Genomic DNA, 26,170 nt, shown 5'->3' on the forward strand with positions numbered 1-26,170 from the left:
CTCCTACACATGTGATGAGCAAATAGACCGAATTGCAAATGACCAAAACATATGCATCATTTACCCCTCAAATCCAGTGAATAAATAAACACTACAGAAGCAGACAATAGAACTTTTGGAAATAGCGAACATAGGGGTATTAAACAAACAGAACCGAACTGCGGTTTAATAGCCTCGCTAGAAAATATGTTCATCCCTCCACCCCCCGAATAAGCGTTTTAATCCCCTTTCCCCCCTTAACATCCACAAGCGCGCTCTCTGCGTCCTCAAATGCCACCGTCTCCGTCACCAATGACTTAACGTCCACTTTCCCCTCCGCCACAAGCGTCAATGCCAACTTGTAATCCCCACTGCCATACCGAAAACTGCCCCGAACATCCAGTTCTTTCGTGCACGCCGCCATAATCGGGAACGAAATAACATCCCTCCCCATACCACATTGCACATACGTTCCACCCGCTCTTAGAACGTGGATACCAGTATTCACTGACGCCTCCGCACCAGACGCATCAATGACTACATCCGCCCCGCGTCCTAGTCCATGCTGTTCCAGCAACTCCTTCGCATTTTGCTCGGCACTCACACCCTTCGCAGGCGTATAGGTACCTGTAGCCGCATACTTTGCCGCAAACTCCAACCGCGCCGGCTGGATATCAACAGCGATGATCTTCGAGGCACCAAACGCTCTGGAAACAGCACAGCACAGTAACCCCACAGGTCCCACCCCGAAAACAACTACAGAATCACCAGGTTTCACACGCCCCTGCTTCGTAATATGCACAGCAACACCAAGTGGTTCCATCAGCGCGCCCTCATCCAATCCGACATTCTCTGGCAACTTATAGCAGAAGTCTTCTGGTAGGATGTAGTACTTGGCCAGCGTACCGTCAATGGGCGGCGTGGCGGCGAAGGCCATGTGTATGCATAAATTGTACTTACCGCTGAGACAGGGTTCGCAGTGGCGGCATGGGATTCCCGGTTCGAGAGCCACGCGGTCTCCAGGTTTTAAGGTGGTGACGGCGGAACCGACGGAGGTGACGATGCCACTTGATTCATGGCCCAGGACCATGGGGGAGGTGACTTTGTATGGACCAATGGAGCCACGTTCCCAATAATGCACCTGTCTAGAGTTAGTGCCTTTTATTTCTGTGTTTTGGAAGGACACCTTTTTTGGGTCTTTGGCATAAGACATTAGTACGTACATCGCTGCCACAGATGCCAGTGAACTTCACATTGATTCGGACGTAGTGGGGATCTGTGATGGTTGGGATGGGTCTGTCTTCGTAGGAGACTTTCTTTACTCCTTCGAGAATGAAGGAGAGGTTCTGAATGTATTATCTGTTAGTATGAACCTTTGATAATGGAAAGGGAATTAATTGGATTTTTGAAGATTAAAAAAAAAAAAGAAAGAAAAGAAAAGAAAAGAAAAGAAGACGAGAAAAAAGAGAAAAGGTTCAATGGAGCTGCATTGAAGTCTTGATACGCAACGCACCTTTGGCCCTTCTGTAGCCATGACGTAAGATAAGTTGGAGATTTCTTCAGGCTATATTATCGACTGTAGCTACTATCAGCTTCTTTGTCTTCAACGTCAGCAGTCCCATGGAAAGATAGTTAAAAGCTAGATGTGCAAGATACGGAACCTACCGTGCACATATATTTAATATATTAGAGGCGATGAGCAAAAGTGTTTGTTAATCCTATATGGAGTGTGTATCTGTTGGAATCCTGGCGGGGAAGACGGGAAGGATGACGAAGTTAGCGGACACAAGGTTGGTTAACAGTTCAGGGGCTTGTTATCCATGGACCATCCCATTTATATTTTGCTCTCTATTGGACTCTCTCCTCATGGGCTGTAAGACAAATAGCTAACCGTACCCAAGTCATTCATATTTATAATCTATCTTATGCTGTTCATATCATCGAGACTTTCCAACCATATCCCAAATGCAGTTATTGACATTAAACCGAATGCTGCAGAATATGTGCATATGAACTCCGTGAGCTCTGTAAGCCGGTTACGTTACTCCACAGCCAGTGATTGGCCAATGAAAGACTTCGTTCTTGTGAATCACAGGTTGACGTCATTAAAAGCATCCGAAGAGGAGGGAGGGCTTGTGCTCCAGAGGAATTGAGAGTTTGGAGGAAGATACAAGACAAAAAAAGAAAGCATCGGGCTTCGAGAAATTGCCTAGGCAGGTTGGGAAAATATGTAGAATACCAATGCATCATTTCTTGTTACTTGGGAATGAACGAGGAAAAGAATAAAGGACTTCCCAAACCCCCCTGCTCTGCAGTTTTGTAATCCCTACATATTGTAAGATATTAATGACGGATCAAGCCGCATTCCTCTGCTCCATCCGCAACGCACCCATCTCTTTGTCATCTTAAACGCTACTAATCCTTCCCCAGGTGCCTCACAGAGCAAATCTTACCGGGGCCCTTAGCATGAGTATACACCGTCTCCCCAGGAACTAAATCCATATAATTGTCGTCAAACACCTTCCGATCATCATCCGCATACAACACAACGCCCTTAATTGGCACCTCCGCGGACAACTCCAGCAGATTAGGCTCAGCTGACTGAATAAGCTTGAAGTCCCTGTTTTGTAAAGGAACATATTTCAACGGCTCGGGCCAATTAACATAGCGCGCAATCTGCTTGCCATCATCGAAAAGGTATGCTGCAACAACAGTGCGCGATGCTTTATCTTCCCAGCCTTCACTACCTTCGCCGCTACTCTCAACCGGCAACTCAAACTCGATAATCTCAGTGCTCCTGTTCTTCTCCAGGACAACGCAATCCGGCAGTTCCTGAAAATAAGTCTGTTGGGCAGTAACGACGTCCCAGCCCTTAATCAGAACGCTTACATTCTTCGTCTCCAGTGTAAAGTTAGTTGCCCACATCTCTATCTTGTGGATTGTCTTGTAATAAGCGTGCGTATATTTGTCCGCGAATTCTGTGTGGGTTGTCCGCTTTAGTCCGATGGTGATGGGATTCATTTCTCGCTTCACGGCATAGTAGGCGAGTTTAGGCCGCAGGTGATAGTCCACAATCGACCAAGAAGTCCCAGGCCAGCAGTCGTTGATTTGCCAGAGCAAGGCGCCAGCGCAGTATTCGCGGCCAGGGCCCTTCCATTGCCGTTTCCAAAGCCTGAATGCGCTGGCGAGGCATTCTGCTTGCATGAGCTGCGTGCAGTATACGTAGCGCTCAAAAGGATCCGTTGTGTATTTTACATTTTCAGCTAGGTAGAGTGCCATGCGCCTTTCGTGGCCTGCAGCTTTGTTGTGGAACTCAACGGTGGACGATTGGGGGTATCGGTCGGGATTGTCTATCCCTTCCAATAAGTAGCCATCAATCGTTTTCATTGCAGGAAACGCTTGCATGCCAAATTCGGATACGAAGCGGCCGGAGAGTTTGTCGAAGTTTTGATATTTCTCCTGGGTGCCGTGCCATACTTCATAATATGATTCGATGAGATTAGCATCCGGAGAGACTGCGAGGTAAGTAATAAATAGCTACACTTACCATTCCACTGGTGGATATCTCCTATTGTAGGATCTTTGGTGGTATTTCCGCCCCAAGGAGAGCCGAAATGATAATACGTATCTGGTATCAACTCCTTGGTCACGTCCACTAGAATCTTTTCGTAAATATATCGTGCTGGGAAGGAGGATTTCAGCCAGTTGTTTGGATCGATGTCCTTCGGGTCGTAATCCAGATTCTCACTCTCCGCATACTGATAGTCTTCATTATTCCCAGCCCATATAACAATGGAAGGGTGGTGTCTGAGAATCTTGACATTTGCAACGGCTTCTCGCTTCACGTTTTCGAGGAAGCTTGGAAATACTGGATAGTTCCCACAACTGAAAAGGAAGTCCTGCCAAACCAACAGACCCAGCTCATCACAGGCATCGTAAAACACTTGTTCTTCAAATATACCACCTCCCCAGACTCTGACCATCACTTGATTGCCATTAACCATCAGCTTCACCCAGTCTCGATATTTCTGAGGTGAGATCCGAGGGATAAAATTATCTGCTGGGATCCAATTGCTCCCTCCACAGAAAACTGGAATATTGTTAATCTCAAAGAAAAAGGACGTCCCTTCGGCATCATCTAGCTTCCCTTGAACCAGCTCAGCTCTCCTCAGGCCAAAACGCTGGCTCGCAGAATCCACCTCCACGCCATTGGACGACAACAAGCTCGCGGAGAGTGTATACAGCGGCTGTTTCCCATAACGAGATGGATACCAAAGCTGGGGGTTGTGGACGTTTAAGGTTGCAGTTGCGACACCATCTTCCACCTCAGTCGTTTCTGAACAAACCTCTTTGCCATCCAGAAGGAACTTAAAGATCACCTTCTCCGCATCGCCTTCTACCTCAGCCGTTGCAGCCAATACGGCACGTTTCAGAGATTTTTCGACATTCTGCCTTACATGGAGATCCGAAATTCGAGCATTGTAGATTTCGAGATTTATAGGCCGCCATGGTCCACAGGTCATTAGAGTTGGACCCCAGTCCCAGCTCTATATTTACAAAGGGAAAAGAGATAGATATCTCGTCAACTAGAAGGCTCAGTGAGCTGGAATTGGAAAAGATATTGGAAGCCTACATAGTGATATTGTGCCTTACGCACGGCAAGGCGACTGGGGTCTCCATTCCAATTGCCCCAGAAATGTTTTGGATACTGCTCCTGGATTTTCTTTCCGATCAAAAATGTGCTAGCGAACGTGATATGCAACACATTTGGACCAGTTGATTTACGTAGCAGTTCAGTGACATCAACGCGCTCAGGAACAAACATGTTTTCCGTTTCTAGGATTTTCGTATCATTCAGAAGTACTGTGGCATACGTATCGAGACCGTCGAAGGCCAGTACTGCTTTTTGGCCATCACTAATCGTGGGGTTATCAAAGGAAGTCTTGTATATCCAGGACTTTTCTCCAACCCACTGCACGTGGAGCTCGTTCTTGCCAATGACGGGATCTGGGATGAGCCCATGGTGCATCAGATCCAGATGGACATTTGTGGGAAATTGGGAAACGGATAGGAACTGAGCCTCTTCATCATCCTCTTGCTTAAAGACCCAGCCCTGGTCGAGGGGAATAACGCTCCGTTCGACGATTTCGACCTACAGTTATTGAGAATGGGATACTATGAGAACCTTGTAGTTGGGGGGACTCGGATGTGTGACTATTTTAGACAAAAAATGAGAACGGGGAAGGGTTCTATTGTAGGATATGTGCATGTGTTCATGTGTGAAGAAAGTCATGAATGCCTACCAGTGATTGAGGGGAGCCGACTGCTCGCCTACGAAGAGCAAACCGCATTGATGTTCTAGGGGGCAAGCGAGTGAAAGCACAACAGGACTTATTTGCTGCGAACTCCCTATCTGTATAAAATAACTACCTAACAGGAGCGATGTTTGTACCTGTTGATACTGCGAATTGGCATTCTGCCGATCCCGAAGTTGTTTTGTAGTTGGATTGACAAGAAACTTCTCTGGTCAAGCAAAGCCGTTTTAAGCCCGTTCCAACACGTGACGCCAAAGATATGCTTCCTTTCACCTCGTAAATAGAACAACCCTGTGCATATCTCGCCCATATCTCTCCCATATCTCGCCCGCTGTGAACGTAGCACATGTCCCACGAATTCCTTGTATTTAACCTCGTTGGTGGAAGTTCTCTGCTCTTGAAAATGCATAAATCCAACATCTGTCACTCCTTTCAAGTGTTTCTTCTCTCTGGGCTTCACTTGAGGAGAGTGACACTGTCTCCACTCTTTCCGCTCATCTTGTTTGCACAGCTTCATTTCAATCTCTCTGTTTTAGTCATTCCATAGCTCTATAGTCTCTGCTTCTTCCTGCTATACAGATAACATGTTTTCCTGATGGATTTGCCGCTGGAAGTCCTGCACAGACGTTCCAAGGAGAGTTGACATGACCAGAAGAACATAGACGAGGAGCTCAGCCCAGATGAATATCGTGCAAGATACCATCAGATCGGCTGAATTCCAGGTCATAGGCAAGAAATATGCTGATGACACAACTATTACCCTCAATCATGTTCAGTGCTACTGAGATCAGTAAAGTCTCATGCAGATCAGATGCCTGATAAAATTTGCTAACATCTCTTTTAAGGATACTACTGTACATTTATAAAATAATATTAATATAGTTGATAGTAAGTATGATTATTAGCATCTTCACTTTATCAACAGTGTTTTAATACCCAACAACCACAGTTGGAATGGTCGGATTGGGAAATGATTTTTGCGAAAACCGTGTGTCAACGTTGCATCGTGAGTAAATATTCCAGTCTAAATAAATGGGACTCCGCAAATGGCGCCAGCAAGGTCGAACTCAACACGATTTCTAATGACTCTGAAAGAATGCCCCTCCCTGCTCCCAACCTCATCCAACCGGAGATCGCTTCTGTCCTTGGCTGCGGATGTATCCAACCAGAATTATCAGCCCAAGCATTCACGCAACCCTTTTACGCGCGAAAGGGAGTTTAAGAGGAAGCTCTTCCTATTGACTTGGACTCCAGCCGCATCCTGATCCACCTGACCGATCAGTCAGGGTTTAGGGGAGCTGTTAGGGATCAGGTGATCCCGCTAGGATTGCACTCGTCCTTTTGTCCGGTATATACGTCCAACAACAATCCCTTGCAGACGGGAAGATCGGTTAGCCCATTCTCGACGTTAGATGGATCATGTGATGTGCTAATCCCTTTAAGGACAAGGCCCAGCTCGATGCCCAAAAATAATGATCAAGTCGGCATACCACAGAGAATAATCCGAACGATAATAATTAATTCCTGTAAGGGTTGTGTTGATATTTCGCACTATTTCTACCTTCTTGGCCGCTTCAATACCTGCATCTGCTGAGTGAAGGAAGTATTTGGTGTAACTTCTGCTGAGGCAGAAATCAATCATCAGTGCAGAGACTAACAATTGTTGGTCCTTCTGAGCAGCTGATTTGCAGGCTATTCACAATATCTTCAGCAATGATATATATCATGGCATTGATAAATCTCCGACACGGCTTCTTGAAGTGAAATGTCAAACACTTCAGACAACGGAATGTGTTGGGATGAAACTTCCTAAGCAGAATTATCAGCACGCGGTTATTTCACTGGAAGTTCATCTTACTGAAGACTGGTCAAGACTCTATTTCTGTCAACATTTTCTGTAGCCTCCCTCTCCTCCACAGAGGTATGTGACCAAAAAAGTACCCTGCTTGTCACAGCGCCGGATATCAGGAGGGCTTGTCCTCTGAATATGCTTGTATGTCTAAAGTAGTTTCTCTAGGTTATATTTTCATGCTTATTTGCGAAAAATAGAAGACAGCATATTATATCCAGAGGCGTCGGTTTCAGTGATTCCTTCCATCTTCAGTCTTCACGTGATCAAATCAAATGCGGAGAGTCAGTTGCGGGAATGGGAGAAATCCAATTCATCCCCACAACACAAGACTGCATTTCTATTGAAACACCTCACAAATAGCACTTTCCACCTGCGTAATGGTTTCATCGCCGGGTACATATATAGCTAGCAAGCTTTGTGCTTATTTTTTTGATCATCCCATGCGACTCTTGATTTCCCTCTGACAATGTAAATGCCAACTCTTGATGGAAGCTTGTCCATTTCTTCTTCTCCATTTGTATCCCATATTCTTTCACCCTTGTCATTTTGAAACTCAACGCTTCCACTGTCGAAGCAATCAAGCTTCCTTTCATAGTTCTCCGGTAAAATATATTTGACTGCATGCTTATTACAATCATCGAAAAAGTCCGCGGCAACCATAAGAGGTTTCCAACGTGTGCGCGGCCAGTGATATTGTTAGCCTTTGCCCAAAAAAAAAAAAAAAAAAAAAAGGGATGTACGAACCAGAGTTTGTTCGCTTGCGTCATACACACCAAATAGACTTGTCTTTCATAGTCAAAATTGAAAATTGTAGTGACCAAATATAGACATTTGCTGCAATTAGGGAAGCAGATCTCCAGCGTTCTTTACATAGGCGTATGCCGATAGTTGATGGGATGGCCCACCGTTTCCGGTGGGATGGAGGGGTAAACGGAGGTTGTGCAGAAATTTCCCGAATACCGGAGTTCATGTGCTTCGGTTGGTAGGGAAGTAAGCTATTGCCTCAAACTCTATCTCCGCAATCTCCCTTTTTACTCCACATTACCTTCGTCCACCAATCTCATTTGGCTCTGAGGCTTGTCTCTTGGTATTCCTGAAGCCCACCTTAGGACTAGAGGGTATGTTAGCTCAAGTAAGTACAACGTCTCTCCATCCGTTGTCTCAATTAACACCAGCAGCCGCACAGGACAACTGATTTTAGATTCAAGTGATGCGATTTTGTGCAACACAAATATCACCCCTATTTCCACAGCACACCTCAAGCTCATCAATGAGCATGTCCCATAATGTGATGCGCGAAGGAACACTCTTGTTAGCTGGCTTTGTTACGGCACCCCTGGGTTGTTCTTGTAGCATCTGTCACGATGCGGATTGAGAGCGAAAGCTCGTGACAAGCGTGGAGGAAGTGTGGCAACATTGTAGGCTCTGAACTTGCTTCCGCTTCTTCGCGTCGTCACTGCCCCTCCTGGTGAAGTTGACTCTCATTTTCCACCAGCGCTTTCAAGCTTGCCTCCGCTTCTTCATGTCGTTGATGCTCCGCCTAGAGAAAGTTGTGTTTCTCTTTTTCCGCCTGCGTTTCGGCAATTCCTCGCAATGTTCTCTCTCTTTTAAGTTCAGCCGGTAGCTCTTGTGCTCAGCTCTAGCTGGAGGCTGCAGTTCCAGCCAGTTCACAGTGCTGTGACCAATTCCACAAGAATCCAGCCACAGCTTAACTGCTTGAGCTAGCGAAAACTTAAGTCCTATGATAATTGCTGGAAGCGCTTAAAGAACAGGATAGTTGCTCCGTAGAGCACACATATTTTGTGGGGAGGATGGTGCAAGGGGAGTAAACATACAAAGTCACATGACACGAGCTGTGTATTTTTTTGTGGGATGGTTGGTCTTCCATTGGTGGGAGGACTGGCCAGCTAACTGATATACGCGTACATCACGTGAGGTGGTGCGGCTACCAAAAGGCAGCCCTCTCTCGTAACTTACCGCTTAGTGGTTAGCCCGACGAGGCAATCCCAGCGGAAATCCTGTTATTTTAAGTGTATGCATGTGATCAAGATGATCATTACATGAAGAAAGAATCTCGGAGACGGAGGATAGGGTGATCTTTTGATTATATAGTTTCTCAAACCAAAGTCTTAAGTAAGGCCTTGTTGCGGAGGCTGGATTTTGCAATTAATGACTGCGTAGAGCTATCTTTTGATTGACTGAAATCGCGGTTCTGCATAGCATTTTGACTTGGTATAACGAATTATATAGAAATCTAATGAATAGTTAACGAATTTCGCGGTATAGAGGTTTAACGAATTTTGTTCGTTACTTAGAGGTTCGTTATAACGAGGTTTACTGTATGCGTTGGTGGGAGATAGAGAAAAATAAGATCAACTGGTTCAGACACTCAAAGAACATATATGAGATTCATGATAGATGAAATCAGCTGGTGTTGGAACGATTTATGACGAGCAACTATTATATGTAGTTACCTAGTTTAAGTTACCGAGGACGCTGACTCACTAGTTTTTTCAGTTAGTTACCACCTAGAACTAAACCAGAGCTCTCCCACGATCTCTTGCACATCTCGTTGCTGGGGCATCTAGCCATTTTACGGTGCAGAATTGGGCTGGATTTCGCCAGAAACATTACAAAGCTAATTAATTCCCAAATCGCATACTGGTCCTCTTTAGTATTTCTGTCTTTCTGCTGCAACGTCATGTTTCTCACCCGTTCTGTGCCGTCTAAAGCTCTGCGGGCCGTTGGCCATGCGCAACCAACCACCATCTCTACTGCACATACGACCTTCCCACAATGCCTTAGACAGCAATTAAGACGGTTTGGAGCTACTTCGCGGTGTATGGAAGAAAAACTCTCTTTCAAGGCACAGCTATATGAGAGCACGCAGCAGCGGTTAATCAGAGAGCGGGCGGAGCAAGCTCGATATGCCAAGGCCCAGCACGAGACTCCGGCCGTTCGTACTATTGCGATGACAGTTGGTGTGTAGTGATGATTACTATATTAGTTTTGACAGTTTTTGGCCAATTGACAGCTTGATAGTGCTTGTTTCCGCGTCTCTGGGGTGCTACTATCTCGGGTCTTTGAAACCCGCACAATACCCTTCTAACTCGACGACTCCCCTAAGTAACACCCATCCTCCCTGCTACAATATCTCCCCCTCGAATCTCCAGGCGGCCTGGGCAGATTTTGTCGAGATTGTCGGAAAAGAAAACGTATCTACTGCGAAAGACGATGTGGTGGCTCATGCAGGATCAGAATGGTCTTCGTACGCCCGGAAGGAAAACGAGAAGCCCTTCTTGATTGTGTATCCCTCAACAACCGAAGAGGTGTCCCGGATCATGAAAATATGTCACGAACGATTAATTCCGGTTACTCCTTATTCTGGAGGAACAAGCTTGGAAGGTCATTTTACACCTACGCGAGGCGGTGTCTGCGTGGATTTCCAGCGCATGGCCAAGATACTGGCTTTGCACAAGGATGATTTGGATGTGGTAGTGCAGCCAGCTGTGGGTTGGGAGGACTTGAACGAGGAATTGGCCAAGGACGGCCTTTTCTTCCCTCCTGATCCCGGCCCTAGGGCACAAATTGGCGGGATGATAGGGACCGGTTGTTCGGGGACAAATGCATACCGTTACGGAACTATGAGGGAATGGGTTATCTCACTGACAGTCGTTCTTGCTGACGGTACAGTGATAAAGACCGGACAGCGCCCCCGCAAATCAAGTGCGGGATACGACCTTACGAAGCTTTTTATTGGCAGCGAAGGCACACTTGGACTGATTACAGAGGCAACCTTGAAACTGACAGTCAAACCCAAGAGCGAGAGCGTGGCAGTTGCTGCATTCCCCACAATTCATAATGCTGCTGAGTGCGTCACGAAGATTGTGGCAGAGGGCATTCCGGTTGCGGGTCTTGAAATCTTAGACGATGTCCAGATGAAGTGTATCAATGCGAGCAAAACTACAAGTCGAACGTGGGCGGAAGCTCCCACATTATTCCTCAAGTTCACTGGTACTCCACTGGGCGTCAAGGAGCAGATTGCACTTGTGAAGCAACTTGCGGCGTCAACTAAAAGCAAATCATTTGAATTTGCTCGAAATCAAATGGAAAAAGAGGAGCTTTGGAGTGCAAGAAAGGAGGCTCTGTGGAGCGTCATGGCCATGAAGAGGAACTCCACTGATCGCGTGTGGACAACAGATGTCGCTGTCCCCATCAGCCGGCTGCCAGATATCATCGAGCAGACCAAGAAGGATATTGTCAAGCACGGTTTGCTTGCGGGCATCTGCGGTCATGTTGGGGATGGAAACTTCCATGGTGAGATTTTTTCTCTATACACCTCTATTGATCCTCCATTTCGCCGTGAACATATTTCCTTAAAAAAAAAAAAAAAAATTGCTAAAAATCTACTTCCATAGCAATCATCCTATTTAACGATGCGGAGCGGGAAACCGTTGAAGGAGTCGTCCATCGGATGGTTAAGAGGGCCGTGGAGATGGAGGGAACTGTAACTGGTGAACATGGTGTAGGCCTCATCAAACGTGATTACCTTCCTCATGAGCTTGGTGAAACGACAGTGGATGCTATGCGAAGGGTGAGTTCCATTCCTGCTTGCTATTTTTTTCTTGTCGTCTTGCCTTATTTCAATGGCATGTGTAAACAGCCAAGTATATGCTCAATGAACAACGTTGCTAACACTTATCAATCAACCCCATCAGCTGAAACAAGCTTTCGATCCCCTATCACTGCTCAATGCCGACAAAGTTGTCCGGATAGAACCACCAGGAGTGGGAGACGTTAAGAAATGGTAATCTACCGCCACTTGATTGATGCGAATATTATTTTGATGAGGCTCTGTATGTCAAATACCATATAACATATTTAAATCATTTCCATGTAACCTTCCTCCACATCTCGACCCCTAGCCAACGTGCAGGTTGCCTAAATCCACTGAAACATATGAAACATCAACCGATTTATTCGTCTTCACTCTTTGAACATCTGTTAACATTTCCGATGAAAGAAATCTGCAAGTCCGATTTCGACAGCAAATGGAAAGCAAACCATGTATATATAGTTGGTGAATCTGCTCGCTTTTTGTCTATTCTTTTGTTCATATTCCAACGGAGCTTTTCTCACCAAGTATTTCTTCCTCCTTAGCCAGCCTGCAGCTGACATCCCCATTCCATTACAGATTACTGACAAATACACCTTCCAGAATACTTACTGCAGCGGCAGCGTTGGACCTTCCGTTTCTTCTGGGCTTGCGGACAGGAAACGGCAAGGAGGCGCAACATGTCCTCGAGACATCTGCGACTCTCTTATTTATCGCCTATATCAAGAACGCAATATCAGTGTCTTCAATTTTCGCATACTTTCGACGTCTTCTCCTTCGTTTTCATGATTTATATATTTTTCATTGCATCTGATATAAAACACTTCTTCTCACAAAACCGCCTAACGTGGACGAAGATGCACCCCTTGATAGCAGCCCACTGCGTGAGCTTCATGGGCTGGCTGAGAGATAGATTTGCCCCAGTTCTACCCAAAGAAATTCGCAAGTTGCTCCTTGAGCGGATCGAATTAGTTGACCAGGTGATGCAGGATCTGGTATGTTTAAACTCCCCTTCTCAATCCAATACCTCTCTTTGTTCGTTTCTTGGTACAGGGATGAATGTTGTTATCTTTGATATGGGATAGGGCCAGTATTCGAATTTGAAACTTCGTTAAAATCCAGCACTCATTCTTAGACTTACAATTTGTATTTCCATCTAGCTACCAGCGGAAAATTTAACAGTGGAAGAAGTCGTTGAAATGTTTCGGCTGGAATACGATCCGGATTTGAGCGTTTGGGATTTGGAGCCAGAGGATATGTGGGATGTGCCACTGTGCCTGGGTGAGGCTCCTCGTTCTTTAAATATATTGCGTCGATAGATTATGCTATTTTAGCTACCTGACTGAGAGTGGTTGGCCCCCCTAGATATACACTCAATAGTTATCTTCTGTATAGACATACACGATGGCTGTCCAAAACACCCAAACACGCATCCCTTCTAACCAAGAACAGGCTCTCTTCTTTCTGAACTCAACTACGTCTCTTCGGGGCGTAAAAGTGACGGACTTATCCGATGCCGCCTAAACCTCATCCTCATGACCTGTCTCGCAGCGGAGGAGCGACATTTCAATGGCCTGCCGCCGGATCTAACTCTTACGGGTTGTCACCACGAGCCACCTTCCCGACAATCGCCACCTAAATCGTTTGCGATACCGCCATTGAAATCTCATCAGGTTGACACGCCAGTGTGGGTCTCGAATAGACCTGAAACGGTGCGCTTGAGCATGGAGATACGCTTTATGGAAGAAGTGTATTACAATATGGGCGGGCGGTATCTCTATGGTTCAGCGGATTTTGCGTTGTGGTATGGACCTGTCACAGAGATGGCGACTAATCTGGTCGTTGTGGCTGTCGGTGGGGAGCGTACAGCAACTCAGGGAGAGGGGAAGTGTTTGGCAATTATGAGTAAGTTATCTAATTCTGTCCCGGAGAGTCTGAGTGCAATCCAGGTCCGTGTTTTGTTAATATAATTCTCTGTTCGGTCAGGTCTTATTCATCAGAAGAGAAAAGAGTATGGGAAGAAAATTTTCACCGTTTATGGATTATGTAGTGATGGCGTTGAGTTCAACTTTATCAGGTTGGATAGTGACTCCAAAGTTAGTAAAGATTATACATTATGTTATTACTTTCAGAATATCTTTTCCTTGTCTAATGGTATGGCCATGGAACGAACAAAAACAGTTGTCTAGAATCGGTCCTGCGCTTGACTGGAGCTGGGGAAGAGCGTCTGATATCGTGTCCCTCATTCGGTATATCATGCGCACGGCGATTCTGGCGGCACCAACTTCCACGCCGATGAGGAGTGATTGTTCTATGGGACTGGGGTAAGTAGATCTTTACTTGCCAACCTGATTGTGTGGATGCAAGGGCTTTCAAAGTGATGAATGGGTTAATGCATTCAGCATTTTGGATATTCGGAGATGGGACTTGAATCTGCAGAGGGTTTGGAATGAAGCCCACTTAATTAATTACTGTATCTCTTGACTTGGCGTGAATCATCCAACCACACACTCGATTATTGTTATTGAGTTTGAGAGAAAATCAATTTTTCGCTGTGTCACCATTTTGTTTTGTCTTCCTGTGTTAATTCGTGGATTTAATTTTTCCAATTCCCTCCAGCCCATCAGGTGCTATGATCTTATGGCGGGACAATTCTCCAGCTGCAGTAGCGCGCAGCCCAAACTGGCAACCCGACAAGAACAAACTTCCGCCTTTACAGGTGTAAGGAAAAAAACTGTCAGCCCTGGACTCATTTTAATTAGCCAAGATATTTAATTGGGCTTTCGACTCGTGACTCACAACACGTTAATGGACACCAAGGAATAAACCCGGAGGCCCAGACGTTAAAATACCTGATTTTTCAGTTAGCAGTTAACAGGGGATGGTAAGACCATTCTCCCTCTCTTCCCCACCACCTCTCCCCCTCTTGCTTTTATGTGATATATATTAGAACTCGAACTAGCTAATAGCTGTCGTCTCATCAGTTGTCCCGTCGGAACCTTCTGGGGTTCAGCAGGTTGACCACTTTCAACCACCCATTGTGCGCTGCGGACAGATATACAGCTTTCTTGATACATCCTTCCAACAGCTGCGTATCCTGTCTGTTGATGACTATATATCCAATTACGGAGCTCGTCAAATCTGGTCGATTAACTAAAACTCGGACAACGGATCAGCATCAGCATCGGTATTGACAATGGATGACAACGATCTTTCCCTTCCCAGAGAAGAGCTATCCGAGGCCGACATGACAGCCCCTGCTTTGGGCAAAAAAGTAAAAACCACCTCCGTGGACTCGAGTTTCCCAGTCATCCTACCGGAAGATCCATGCTTGCGTATGTCCCAGGAAGAATTCGAGGCAGCTATCCTCAAGACTCTTCCTAATTTCATCGGCATCGAAAGTGAAATGGGGGTTTTGGGTATCTTGGACGACGATGATAGTTCATTTCCCATGCCTTCTAGCGATAAAACCGGTGCAAATCGCAAAACGATCCAAACGACAAAGCCCTCAACAACGGGTAACACCTTTGTTGACGTCCTCAACCGCGCAGCTGTGAATCCCACTGGTGAACAAGCCGAGGCTACTGAGATGGCGAGGAGGAATCGTATGTTGACGGAAAATATGGGGATGGCGTATGCATCGACGCAGTCACCTATACTTGAACTGTTTAATAAGGTTGATCATAAGGGCAATTATTATGTAAATAATCAGCAGCCACTGGCTGAAACGCTCGAGGAAGCGTGGAAAGCTGACCCATTGATGACGTTGAAGGTTATTTGGATGGTGCGCAGCATTCATTTGGGGAAAGGGGACAAAGGGATGTTTTACAGGCAGCTGGGTTGGTTGAAGGAGAAGCATCCACGAACGCTTTTAGTGAATTTAAAGTGGCTTCATAGGGCTGTTATCAAAAAGGATGCGAAAAGGAGAGAGGGAGATGACCATGTTATTGTTGATAAAGTTAACATGGGGGGAGTGGAGGGAGAAAAGACGCAGTTGGAAGTCGATGATTTCGATGTTCTACATGGTGTGTCGCACGGTTATTGGAAGGATTTACTAAATATCCTTGTTCTATCATCACAGGAAAGGTTGGACATGAGTGATCCTGACGAGGTTCTGTTGAAGGATTGTCGTGTTCGCAAGGAACGATATGATTGCAGGGGGCAGAGGGGAAGTAGGTCCAGGACGCATCTACGGGGCGCAGTGAGAGGCAAAATCAGGGGCGGGGAGAGGGGTCGAAATCGATTGGCTAGGGAACAACCTACTCCGGCGCAACGACAGGAACGAAAGAAGTGCGCTGTGGAGCTCGTGAAGCAACAGAAAGCAGCATCCAAGGCGGAAAAGGCACGACGTCATGCACATATCCTTAATCGTTTGGCAGGAGACCCTTTCCACCGCGCTCTCCACCTAACCGTCGCGCGTCTCTTCGCTGATCAGCTGCGCAAGGACAAGCTGCTGCTTGAATCCGGAAACAAGGGTAACAAAGAATCACTCCGCGGACTCTCTTTATGCGCAAAATGGGCTCCTTCCCTCGAGCATTTTCACGACAAGCACACTCTTATCGCCACTACTATCGCAGAGCTCCTCTTCCCCTCGTCTGCCTTGGAAGATTACTCCCAACTTACCGATCCACCTTCTCGAGATACCTATCTCAAATACGCTCGCGAACACTACCGTGCAAAAATTTTGTCGCCTCTCCGCAAAGCCCTCTCTATTGTCGAGCGGGACATCTCTGCTCAAACCTTCTCAAACATCCAATATTCCCATGTCCCCTCTATAGCTATGAATAAATATAGAGAGCTCTTCTCCACCAAAGATTCCAACCGTTTCCATGCCTACCTACAAGATGTGGCACTGGGCAAAGCCACCATTTCTGGAGCCATACTAACACCTGGTTCGCTAATAAAACAAGTTTTGGGCCTTGTGAATCACACTGGTCAGGACGCGGTTACATATGCCACCGTTTTAGATCTGCAGTGGAAATCAATGGTGCAGCGCATAAAGGACTCTGGGACGCTTAGTAACTCCATGGCAGTGTGTGATGTTAGTGGCTCTATGAATGGTCCGGCTGATCGTCTGGGGATCTGTCCACTCGATCATTCTATCGGTCTCAGTCTTCTTATAGCTGAGGTGACGAAGCCGCCATTTGGCGGGCGGATTATCACTTTCTCGCAGAATCCACAGATACAGGTTGTGGGTGGGGAAGCAGATGGGAGGTCCTTGAAAGATAAAGTGCAATATATGCAGCGCGCTAATTGGGGTTGGAATACGGACTTTATCGAGGTGTTTCGACAGCTAATTTTGCCGTTGGCGGTGGAGAATAAGGTCCCACCAGAAGATATGGTGAAAAGGGTCTTTGTGTTTAGCGATATGCAGTTTGATCAGGCACAGGGTGATGGGATGCATGGCTTTATGACACCTGTCTTTGGGGTGCCGGGGTCGGTCCGTGAGGTTAATAGGTGGCAGACACATCACCAATTTGTGGAGATGGAGTTTCGAAAGCATGGGTATGAGGTGCCCGAGTTAGTGTATTGGAATCTCGCGGGTAGGGCTGGGGCGGTCCCTGTTACTCATGACATGAAGGGGGCGGCACTAGTGAGTGGTCAAAGTCAGGCATTGATGAAGGCGTTCTTGGATTGCGGGGTGTTTGAGGAAGAAGAGATGGAGGTGATGGAAGGGGACGGCCAGGGGGATGACGCGTTGGGAGAAATCCAGAAGAAAAAGACTAGAATTGACCCGCTAAAGATTGTTCGGAAAGCCGTTGGGCATGCGGGTTTTGATATGTTGAGAGTTGTGGACTGAGTTGAATCCCTCTCCGCCCCATGATGATTTCATGAATATGATAATATTACTGCCTATCCACATCCATGCAAGAACTACCAGTGAAGCCTAATCCCACAGCCAGTTCAGTCCTTGAAGATTGAATTTATCTTGGGATGAATATCGGTATTCAATTATAATTAAATGGTCTCTCTTTCCCCACTCCCCTTTCCGTCTCACTACTAATTTCCAACTGTTGAGATGAACCTTATTTTGTTGAAGATATAGGACTTCACGATCTCATTTGGAGGCATAGTTGATAAACAAACAGCTCACTGTAAACGGCAGCATCATTCAAAACAGAAAATTAATATGGCCACCTAAATCAACTAACAACACATCAGCATAAACTACCAGTTGAAGAAAGGTCCCTCGTATTCTGCTCAACCACTTAGCTACACTCAGCAAAGTATCGTAACTGTCCAAGCTCAGTTCCTAAACCGTGGATCTAAGAATCACGTCTATGGTGTTGCTGTTTCTGTCCGTGCCTTTTCCTACGACCATCATCACTCCCATTATCATCATCCTCATCTCCACTCCTATTCTTATACTTGCGACGGTATTTATCTTCATCGTCATCGTTGTCTCCCCTATGACGATGATCCCGTTCACGGCTACCATGACGGCGCTCATCACTGCCACAGTGCCCACTTTCATAGTGGCGTAGTTCCCTTTCGCGGGAGCCAGAGTGCTCACGTCGGCCGTACGGCTGAGAAGTCAAGGTTTCGCATTCCTGTCGATGACCGTAAGTGCGGGATTCTCCACCGCCATACCCACCACTCTCGCCGCCGTAAAACCCTCTGTAGTCTCGGGGCTCAGGTTCGTTATTCCCATCCCCATAGGTCTGAGGTTTGTTTTCGCCATAGTAGCCGCGATTCTCACCACCACCACCACCACCAGAACGCTCACCGTAACCACCGGAACGGCCCGTCCCGTAACTTTAAAAAGCAGGAAAACTCAAGTTAGTTGGAGAGGATGCACAAACAATCAGAGAACAGGTAAAGGGGGTGTCCCAACATACCTTTCTTCACCACGACCGTAGCTAGATGTTTCACCATATTGGGCCTGGCGATATCCACTACTCTGATACTCTTGGCGGCCGTCGTCGTCATAGCTCTTCGATTTGTATTTATCTTCTTTATGTTTTTTGTCCTTGTCAGCTTTCTTCTCTTTCTTTTCTTCCTTATAATCTTTATATTTCTTCTCCTTTTCTTTGTACTTCTTTCCTTCCTTTTCTTCCTTGTGCTTTGTCTCTTTCTTGTCATCATTGTCCTTTTTATCTTTCCTATCTTTCTTGTCATCCTTGTCTCCCTTCTCCTCCTTGTGCTTCTTTTTCTGTTTCTCATCTTCATCCTTTTTGTTATCCTTGCCTTGGCAATAATCATGTTGCTGTGGGTACTGAGGTGAGTGATAGTCTCTCCTCTCCTTTCGGCGCTTACCATCGTCCCGTTGATCTAACGTGCCAGTTGTAGCTCCACCAACTATTCCCCCGACTAAACTACCAATTAAACCTCCTCCAACAGCCTCAGAAGCCATTTTCTCAATTTCCGATGGCATCGATTGTTTTGAAGATTTCCCCGAAAAGCCTCCGAGGCCAAACAAATCCTGAGCACCACCTGGGACGAAGTGACTCCGGGTCGGGAGAGTCATAGGTTTGCCGCAACCATGCCCAGAGTCGTGGACTCCAGGCTTATGGTTATCGCCATTCCGGACACCTTCTCGGCTGAGCTGTCGACGAAGCGAATCCTGGCCACGACGTCCTTGTTCGTTCCACCAGCTCTCCACAATGCAAAACATAGTTAGACGCATGTCCTTCGCACCATCTTCCCCGTAATCACGTAGAGCTGGGTGATGAAGGACGCCGCTGATAATCCTATTCATTGTACGGTCAACATCAATGCTTTCGTCATCCCAGCACTCCATGATCTGCGGAACCACCCATCTCACAATTTCCGCAGCAGCCTCTAAAATTTAAAGACTCGTTAGCATGTACTCTCCAATAGTAATGGCGGGAATAGGGTAGCTTTTGCCAACGACAACTGAAACGAGGGTGGGGGTGGGGATTATTGGCAACAGCAAAAGAGAAGTCACTGACTTCCAGCTGGCTCATTTAGCAGGTTGCTGAAGTGGTCCTTAGATAGCATGGAGTGAGTTGGATCAGTACAGTAGTCATCATTGAAAGTGTTATACTGTTGGGCTTTGCTGCTCTGAATGACCTCTGATGAACCAGTCTGAAGTTCAAATTTGACCTGCTTGATAATCGGGAGAACGTAGGGAGCCAGTACGGAAAAGACGAAGACATTGAGTTGCTCCTGAACTTGCTCAACTATATCAGAGAGTCCCGGGATCGTCTCAATCGCTTTGTTGATGGACTTCATCAAATTGTCGTGCCATTCCAAGAGTGGGTAGACCTGTTGGTGAACGTCATTAAGGTAATTGACCCATTCCTCTGGTTCGCGAGGAGAAATGTTCTCGGTTCTTTTCTTATTAGACTGTGCATTGGACTTGAATTCATTCATTTTTGTGCCACTGTCATCGCCTCCGAAGAGGCCGTTAGGAATCTTATCGAGAAGGTTTTGGAGAAACCCTTCCTGCAGTTGTTCCTTTTCAGAATCTGCGATCACACCCTCCAAGCTTTGTATTTCGGATTGAGTCGCCTTATCAGAAATTTCTCCCATAACACTATGGAGGAAGTCCACTACAACATTGAGCGCTTGTCAGGGATGCAATTTTGCGACAACTCCACGATAGCTTGAAATCTGTTTACTCACCGCCACCAAATGTGCCCGTCACGATGGGATAAACTTTGTCTCTTGTCCCTTGAAGTTGAACCTTAGTGTTTCTGCCAACATGAGGGAAAATATCGGTCTCGCCAAGTTCGATCAGACTCAGCTCTGTATAGTTGCTATGGGCCATATAGTCTTCGAGGGTGTGCCTAATTACATTCCAAACCATCGATTAGACATACACATTATTTTACAGGAGGCACAAATAAAGGAATGTTAAGGCTGCAGTTGCAATAAAGTATCCAAGATCCAACCTCTACGACAGAGTAAGATCAAACTTACAGACCAGTTCCCATGAGCCTCAGGGCTTCATGCAAGTCGCTCTCGTTACGCGAGCGAGAATATTTGCGACCAAGTTCAATGCATCTACCAAATAACCTTCTCAGAAGTTGTGCAGAATTGTCGATACCTAGATCCTCAGTCGCGATGTAGTTCTTCAAGCCTGTTCACATACGTCGCTATCAGGTGCTAGAGCTTCAAGGATAGTTCACGGACCATTTCTTACCAGTACGAGGATCGATGCCCAGCTCCCTCTGTTCGTCGATAGGGCCTCTGAGTCGTCTATGATATCGACGTGGGTCCTCGCCCTCGCCATATCCCAATGGATTATCGATGTGCTCGGTAGGCTGGTAGCATCCAATGCGCTCAGTGGTTACTTCAAACTCGCCAGTGCCATACCTGAAGAACACTGTTTAGTATAAACCAAGAAATGTGCATTTCGCCAGTCCATTCAACAATAGGAGAGACAAAATGTTGAAGATCCAGAAGGACAATAACGTCAACAGGTAGCTAGGACACAACATACCCAAACGTCATAAATCCCAAAACCAAAAGCAGAATCCTAATTGCTTCAACAGAGACGTATTTCACCGTACCAATATCGATAGCCTGGCTATAGTCCTTCCGGGGAATTAACTTTCGTTTCCCAAACACAGTTAAAAGTTAAATGTAAACAAAATAAAATATTTACCCGGAGCCAATTCCCAAAATATATACGTTGGACATCTATTTTGGAGAATTTCTTCCCGCCAGCTGAACGGGCCATCATCAGAGTTAAGATCACATCTTCGATGTCACCATGGCGCCAATTCTGGCCCTCGATTTTGGATATAGAGGCGATGTTGCCGGCTCCGAAAGCGTGAGAGGGGCGGGCCAACAAGAGAAAAAGCAGACAGGTAGCGGCTACAGTGGTGGTGGTTGACCAAGCCATGGTTGCTGCTGAGTTGACAATGACCAGTTAGTTTCTACGTTTCCCACGCAGAGTGTGTAGGTTTCGTTAAGAAATTTGGCAATGCAATGGTTTGTTCCGTTGATGGTGCAGTTTTTGCTACACCGGAAGTCAATGGAAAAACAGCCCCGCTATCGCATAAAGGTCAAGACACTCGACAATGAAAGAGGCCCCTAGTCAATGGGAGTTAGAATATGACAGTGAATAAAAGAGATAATGGGCGAGTGTTATCGAGAGACAGAGGGAAAGATGGGAAAGTGAAGAAAAGTTGGGAAAAAACCTCGTTTTGATGTCAGTCTCTGAGGTGGTAGTGTAAGGAGTGTCGGGCGAAGGTGAAGGTGGGGCAAAAGTCTCACCCGGGTATAACTAAATATCAGCCAGCCAACCCTACTAACAACTATCCGAACCGCTGCGAGTTTTGGCCGGAAAACAAGAAATCGCACACGGACCAATTTTAGATCGCTAAGGGGATTTGTATCATCCAATCTGGAACAAGTTGGACATCAATCTTGATTCAAGGTTTACTTGAACATTAGTTCTATAAACCCCCCAGTGAAGCTCCCATGAACAGTGCATTTGGACACTCAGGGAACCTCTCCTTGCTTTTAGCACCAGAACCCCTCCGGGAGGATCTCAACGGAAAATTTCAAAAAAGCCCAAGTCCTGTAGTCCATGAACAGAACATCCTCTGTTCATCTCATGGCGAAACCCTGCATATGACGAAATGGAATCCTTCCAAGCCATGACGGAGGCCTGCCATTCATTCCCTTTTGCTGAGTCCATTATCTGGACATTGAAAACCATCCTTAGCTCCCGAATTTTCTGGTACAATTTGATGGAAGCATCTAGGATCTCTTGATAAATTGACTGACCTTACTTAGAAAGCAGCTAACAAGTTCAATTGCTGCCTCTATTTGCATGATCCCACAGCCACCTTAGCAACTCCATCAATCCCGCTCGTTCTCGATGGTATTCCTGACATGGCACCTATGCTCTCACTTCTTGGTCGCTGTGTTAGCTTATACTATAAACTTATAGTATAAGCTTTAATATACGTATTATCGTATCAATTCGCATGCATCTTGTTTAACAATGCATCAGTAATTCGACGCCCGAGCAGCGAGACACGTGAACCCACTTTTGAATTTCATAAATTGTCCCGGTGTATACAAATGAAAATAAACTGCCTTTGTAAATTGGGATATTATCATGGAGGCAGAAGGGATAAACAATAGGGACATGAGTTGAATGACATGGATAAACGTCTGCCAATGAAACTGCAAACCAACCAACCCAAACCGGAACGCCAATTTCCCATCCTAAAACTCCAGCGTATAAAAACACCAAGTTTAGCAAAACAACCATAGCACCATAGCAATGACAACCCTGCAAAAGCTTCATGCCCTCAAAGCATAAGTCCATCCAACCCCAACAAACCTCCAAAATAAATAAATATATATATATATATATATATATATATATATAAAATAAAATAAAAAATAATACATACCCATTAAATCAACCCCTCTCCAACAAGAACACAAATGTTGCCTTCCGCCCCTGAACATGCGTCAAATATGCATCCAGCTCATGATCCTCATCAATAACATATACAGACTCCCTCCCCGCGCTGTTTCCGTTCCTGTTCTGGTTCCCATTTCCATTCCCAACCTCTTTCTCCGTCCCCTCAATCCTTACAATGTTCACACCCTTAAGCCGACTCGTCACCATGCTTTGCAACTCCGCCAACGTCCTAGTCGTCAACTTATCCAGCCACGTCTTCGCATTATGGTAAACCTGTGACTGTGGATGGATGCGTAGGTAGACGGGAATGGGCATGAGGGCTGTGTCGAGCATTGGGTCAACGTATCCGAATGGATGTTCGCCTGTGGGGCTTTGGTTGTGGTCGTCAGGGTTGTGAGGGTTGTGCTGGTGATGGTGGTGTTGATTATTGTGGTCATGGTCATGACGGTGGTGGTTGGTTGGGTTGAGGGCGAAGGAGGTGTTGTTGGCGGCTTGGAGGAGGGAGGGATCTATTTGTAAGTCTGAAATATCGCCTGACATCATGCGGGTGCTGGCGAGGGCCTGTGAAGCGAGGGTGCTGATGCCGTTGGGGATGGCAGGAGAATTCGCAGAAGGCCGAGTGTAGCTCGAGGTGCCGCTGCTCTGAGCGCGTCCTGAGGGGTTATTATCGTTGGCGTTGTTAGATGTAGAAGATCGTTTACGGAAGGGATCTCGCTTCGACATCTCATCTCTAAGTCTCTTGTTCACGTCCCTGCAGAGAATCTCAAGAGCCTTAACCTTCACGGAGTGATTGGGATCCATTTCACCGGGACCCAGGATCTTCTGGAGCAACTCTGAGCCCTGTATCCATTTCTCCTTAAGCTCGCTCCAATGTTCATCACCAGCCTCTAGCTTGCTCGTAAAATGATCCACTTTTAGAGTCTGATAAAATGCATCGCGTATCTGTCTGCTCTCCTCCGGATTGATTCCCAACGCATTTTTAGCGTCTGCAATTGTCATTCTCCGCTGTAACGTCCGCATCCGCTTTGTGACATCCGTACACACCACATCTAACGCCAACGCCTTCGCCTCCATCTGACCAGAATTCGACCAGAACACCATCTGAAGATGCGAAGACTCATGAATTAATCGATCCTTGGCCGCCTGCCACTTCTCCGGCCCCGCAACGGTCTTCTTAATAAACCCCGCCTCTTCACAGATATGCTGGAAATGATCCCGCAACTCTCGATACATGTCATTATCCAAGCTCAGATACTGCTTGCTCTCATCAAGAGTTGTCTCTGAAGGAAACCGAGGTGGGCCTGGGGGATCTGCAGGCAGCCCACCCCACCCTCTTGTCCTTCGCCGTCGTTTCCGTGCCGCCCATCTCTCCTCACTTTCCGCCTGCAGCCGCTCCATTCTCTCTTTCCGCTTCGCCAGTATCTCCGGAGATAACGCAGGTGATGGAGGACGCTGTTGAGTCGCTGCCTGCAGATCCGCAGCGAATTGTTGCTCTGAAGAATCTAAACTTCCATCCGGCTTATATGCCTCTTGCTGGAGTGCCAGGAGACTCTCATCACTACCCAATTGACCTGGCATCGCTGCCGTAGTGGGCCCCGCCGCAGAGGTGATTGCTGTGGTCACTTTCGGTTTCGCCCTCACCCCATTAGGGACGCGCAGAAGCCATCGATTCTTGGCGCGCACGCGCATAAGCTCACGTTCTTTAATTTCATATCCTTCTTCGTTGAGTATCCGGAGCATGTCGCGTTGGCTAGTATTCCGTTCCCAGAGTTCCTTTATGCGCGCCACGAGGCCTTCATTTTTGTGTGCCGGGTTTTGCTTCGATGGGAACCCCCATCGTTTGAATTGGGTTTGAAAGGCGCGTTTGCTAACAAGCAGCCAAAATATCCATATTAAAGACCGTATTAGTACCCCAGTAATTGAAAGGAAAATGCAAAAATGAGTTAATATACAGCCAAGTATGTATAGTAATGACGACACAAATTAAAGAGACAAAGCAGAGCAAGATGTTGCAAATCAACATGCAGTTATTAAGAAATTCTCACGTAGATGCACTTACCTTGGGGCAAACTGATAACACACCTTCATATACTCCATAATCTCCTCAAGAGCTTTCTTATCCTCAATATACATCTTGTAGCAGATGTCGCGTTTGCCATCCCAATCATAAACCATCTTCTTTTTCTCCTTGTTTGCCCGTGTCTCCCGGATTCCCTGTTTACTTTCTAAGGGGACTGTCGGGATTTTCGCCGCTTCACTCCCCGCGTGCGGGCGAGTTGTTCGCTGCGGGCGTAGGAATTACTTCTCTTTACCTGGATTAGTTATAGCTCCGGGGATGGTGTGGGTTAAACGGGTCCTAGAGCGCGATGATCTTGTCGTTGCGGTCTTCCGTAGGATCGAAGAGCAATGTGTATGTAGGTTTCGGTGGTTGCGATCTACCGTAGCGCGAGGATCACGTTGTGGGAACCATCTTGATTACATAAGAACGATATATGCCAAGCTTCGTTTCTGGGGAATTAGAGCTAGCTCGATTTTAGAATTGCCGAGGCTTGACACTCTTGGCAGGGACGTCGATGCAGTGGTTATCAAATTTCTTTATCGACGAGTTTGGTTTTAAAATGAGACCTAACATTCCGCTTTCAGAAATCCAAGATTTTTTGATCAGCTAGGTACATGAACGAAGGAAAGTTTGTTGCCCGCCAACATACTGCTGAAGAGCCTTCCAACAGGGCCCGTGCAAATTTGCTGGTCTGATGTCTGGCAAGGCATGATGTTGCTACTCTGTATTCCATGATCGAATGAACGCCAAAAGTAATGATGATGATGATGATGATGGCGATGATGTAACGATAGAAAAAACCATGACGTAGCCTAAAAGAAAAGAAAAGCCCATGGTATCTGTAACAAAGTCCCAAGAGAAAAATATAACCCCAATAGAAAAGGAAAGACGAGCCTGTCCTTGCAGGCACGAGGAAAATATCTCTAACACCTAAATAAAGAACGCCATTCCAATATCCATATATAGCTGCACACACTAAACCTTGGCCCGTTCT

General features: G+C 46.4%; 7 protein-coding genes across 7 annotated transcripts; 3 read left to right on the forward strand and 4 right to left on the reverse strand.

The window, feature by feature from the left end:
• Window positions 1-190: 190 nt before the first annotated feature.
• Window positions 191-1,513, reverse strand: PAAG_08336 (sorbitol dehydrogenase; the record flags this gene model as incomplete). The annotated part of the gene is made up of 3 exons (XM_002789694.2): window positions 191-1,120; window positions 1,203-1,325; window positions 1,493-1,513. The coding sequence occupies 3 exons, from the start codon at window positions 1,511-1,513 to the stop codon at window positions 191-193; spliced, it is 1,074 nt and encodes a 357-aa protein (XP_002789740.1).
• Window positions 1,514-2,394: 881 nt separating this feature from the next.
• Window positions 2,395-5,330, reverse strand: PAAG_08337 (beta-mannosidase; the record flags this gene model as incomplete). Its single annotated transcript, XM_015846481.1, has 4 exons — window positions 2,395-3,455; window positions 3,527-4,526; window positions 4,613-5,131; window positions 5,283-5,330. The coding sequence occupies 4 exons, from the start codon at window positions 5,328-5,330 to the stop codon at window positions 2,395-2,397; spliced, it is 2,628 nt and encodes an 875-aa protein (XP_015701145.1).
• Window positions 5,331-9,847: 4,517 nt separating this feature from the next.
• PAAG_08338 (D-lactate dehydrogenase) lies at window positions 9,848-11,957 on the forward strand (the record flags this gene model as incomplete). Its single annotated transcript, XM_002789696.1, has 4 exons — window positions 9,848-10,127; window positions 10,189-11,463; window positions 11,565-11,740; window positions 11,865-11,957. The coding sequence occupies 4 exons, from the start codon at window positions 9,848-9,850 to the stop codon at window positions 11,955-11,957; spliced, it is 1,824 nt and encodes a 607-aa protein (XP_002789742.1).
• Window positions 11,958-12,618: 661 nt separating this feature from the next.
• On the forward strand, window positions 12,619-14,089 carry PAAG_08339 (hypothetical protein; the record flags this gene model as incomplete). The annotated part of the gene is made up of 5 exons (XM_015846482.1): window positions 12,619-12,756; window positions 12,922-13,042; window positions 13,214-13,666; window positions 13,748-13,857; window positions 13,943-14,089. The coding sequence occupies 5 exons, from the start codon at window positions 12,619-12,621 to the stop codon at window positions 14,087-14,089; spliced, it is 969 nt and encodes a 322-aa protein (XP_015701146.1).
• Window positions 14,090-14,957: 868 nt separating this feature from the next.
• On the forward strand, window positions 14,958-17,561 carry PAAG_08340 (hypothetical protein; the record flags this gene model as incomplete). The annotated part of the gene is made up of 1 exon (XM_002789698.2): window positions 14,958-17,561. The coding sequence occupies one exon, from the start codon at window positions 14,958-14,960 to the stop codon at window positions 17,559-17,561; it is 2,604 nt and encodes an 867-aa protein (XP_002789744.1).
• A 466-nt stretch (window positions 17,562-18,027) lies between these two features.
• On the reverse strand, window positions 18,028-21,575 carry PAAG_08341 (hypothetical protein; the record flags this gene model as incomplete). Its single annotated transcript, XM_015846483.1, has 8 exons — window positions 18,028-18,517; window positions 18,601-19,543; window positions 19,675-20,277; window positions 20,351-20,514; window positions 20,648-20,807; window positions 20,871-21,043; window positions 21,171-21,265; window positions 21,336-21,575. 8 exons carry the CDS (start codon window positions 21,573-21,575, stop codon window positions 18,028-18,030), a joined length of 2,868 nt encoding a protein of 955 aa, XP_015701147.1.
• Window positions 21,576-23,111: 1,536 nt separating this feature from the next.
• On the reverse strand, window positions 23,112-25,292 carry PAAG_08342 (hypothetical protein; the record flags this gene model as incomplete). Its single annotated transcript, XM_015846484.1, has 2 exons — window positions 23,112-24,984; window positions 25,177-25,292. 2 exons carry the CDS (start codon window positions 25,290-25,292, stop codon window positions 23,112-23,114), a joined length of 1,989 nt encoding a protein of 662 aa, XP_015701148.1.
• Window positions 25,293-26,170: the final 878 nt, after the last annotated feature.

This window comes from Paracoccidioides lutzii (assembly GCF_000150705.2).
Source record: "Paracoccidioides lutzii Pb01 unplaced genomic scaffold supercont2.32, whole genome shotgun sequence".
NCBI lineage: Eukaryota > Fungi > Ascomycota > Eurotiomycetes > Onygenales > Ajellomycetaceae > Paracoccidioides > Paracoccidioides lutzii.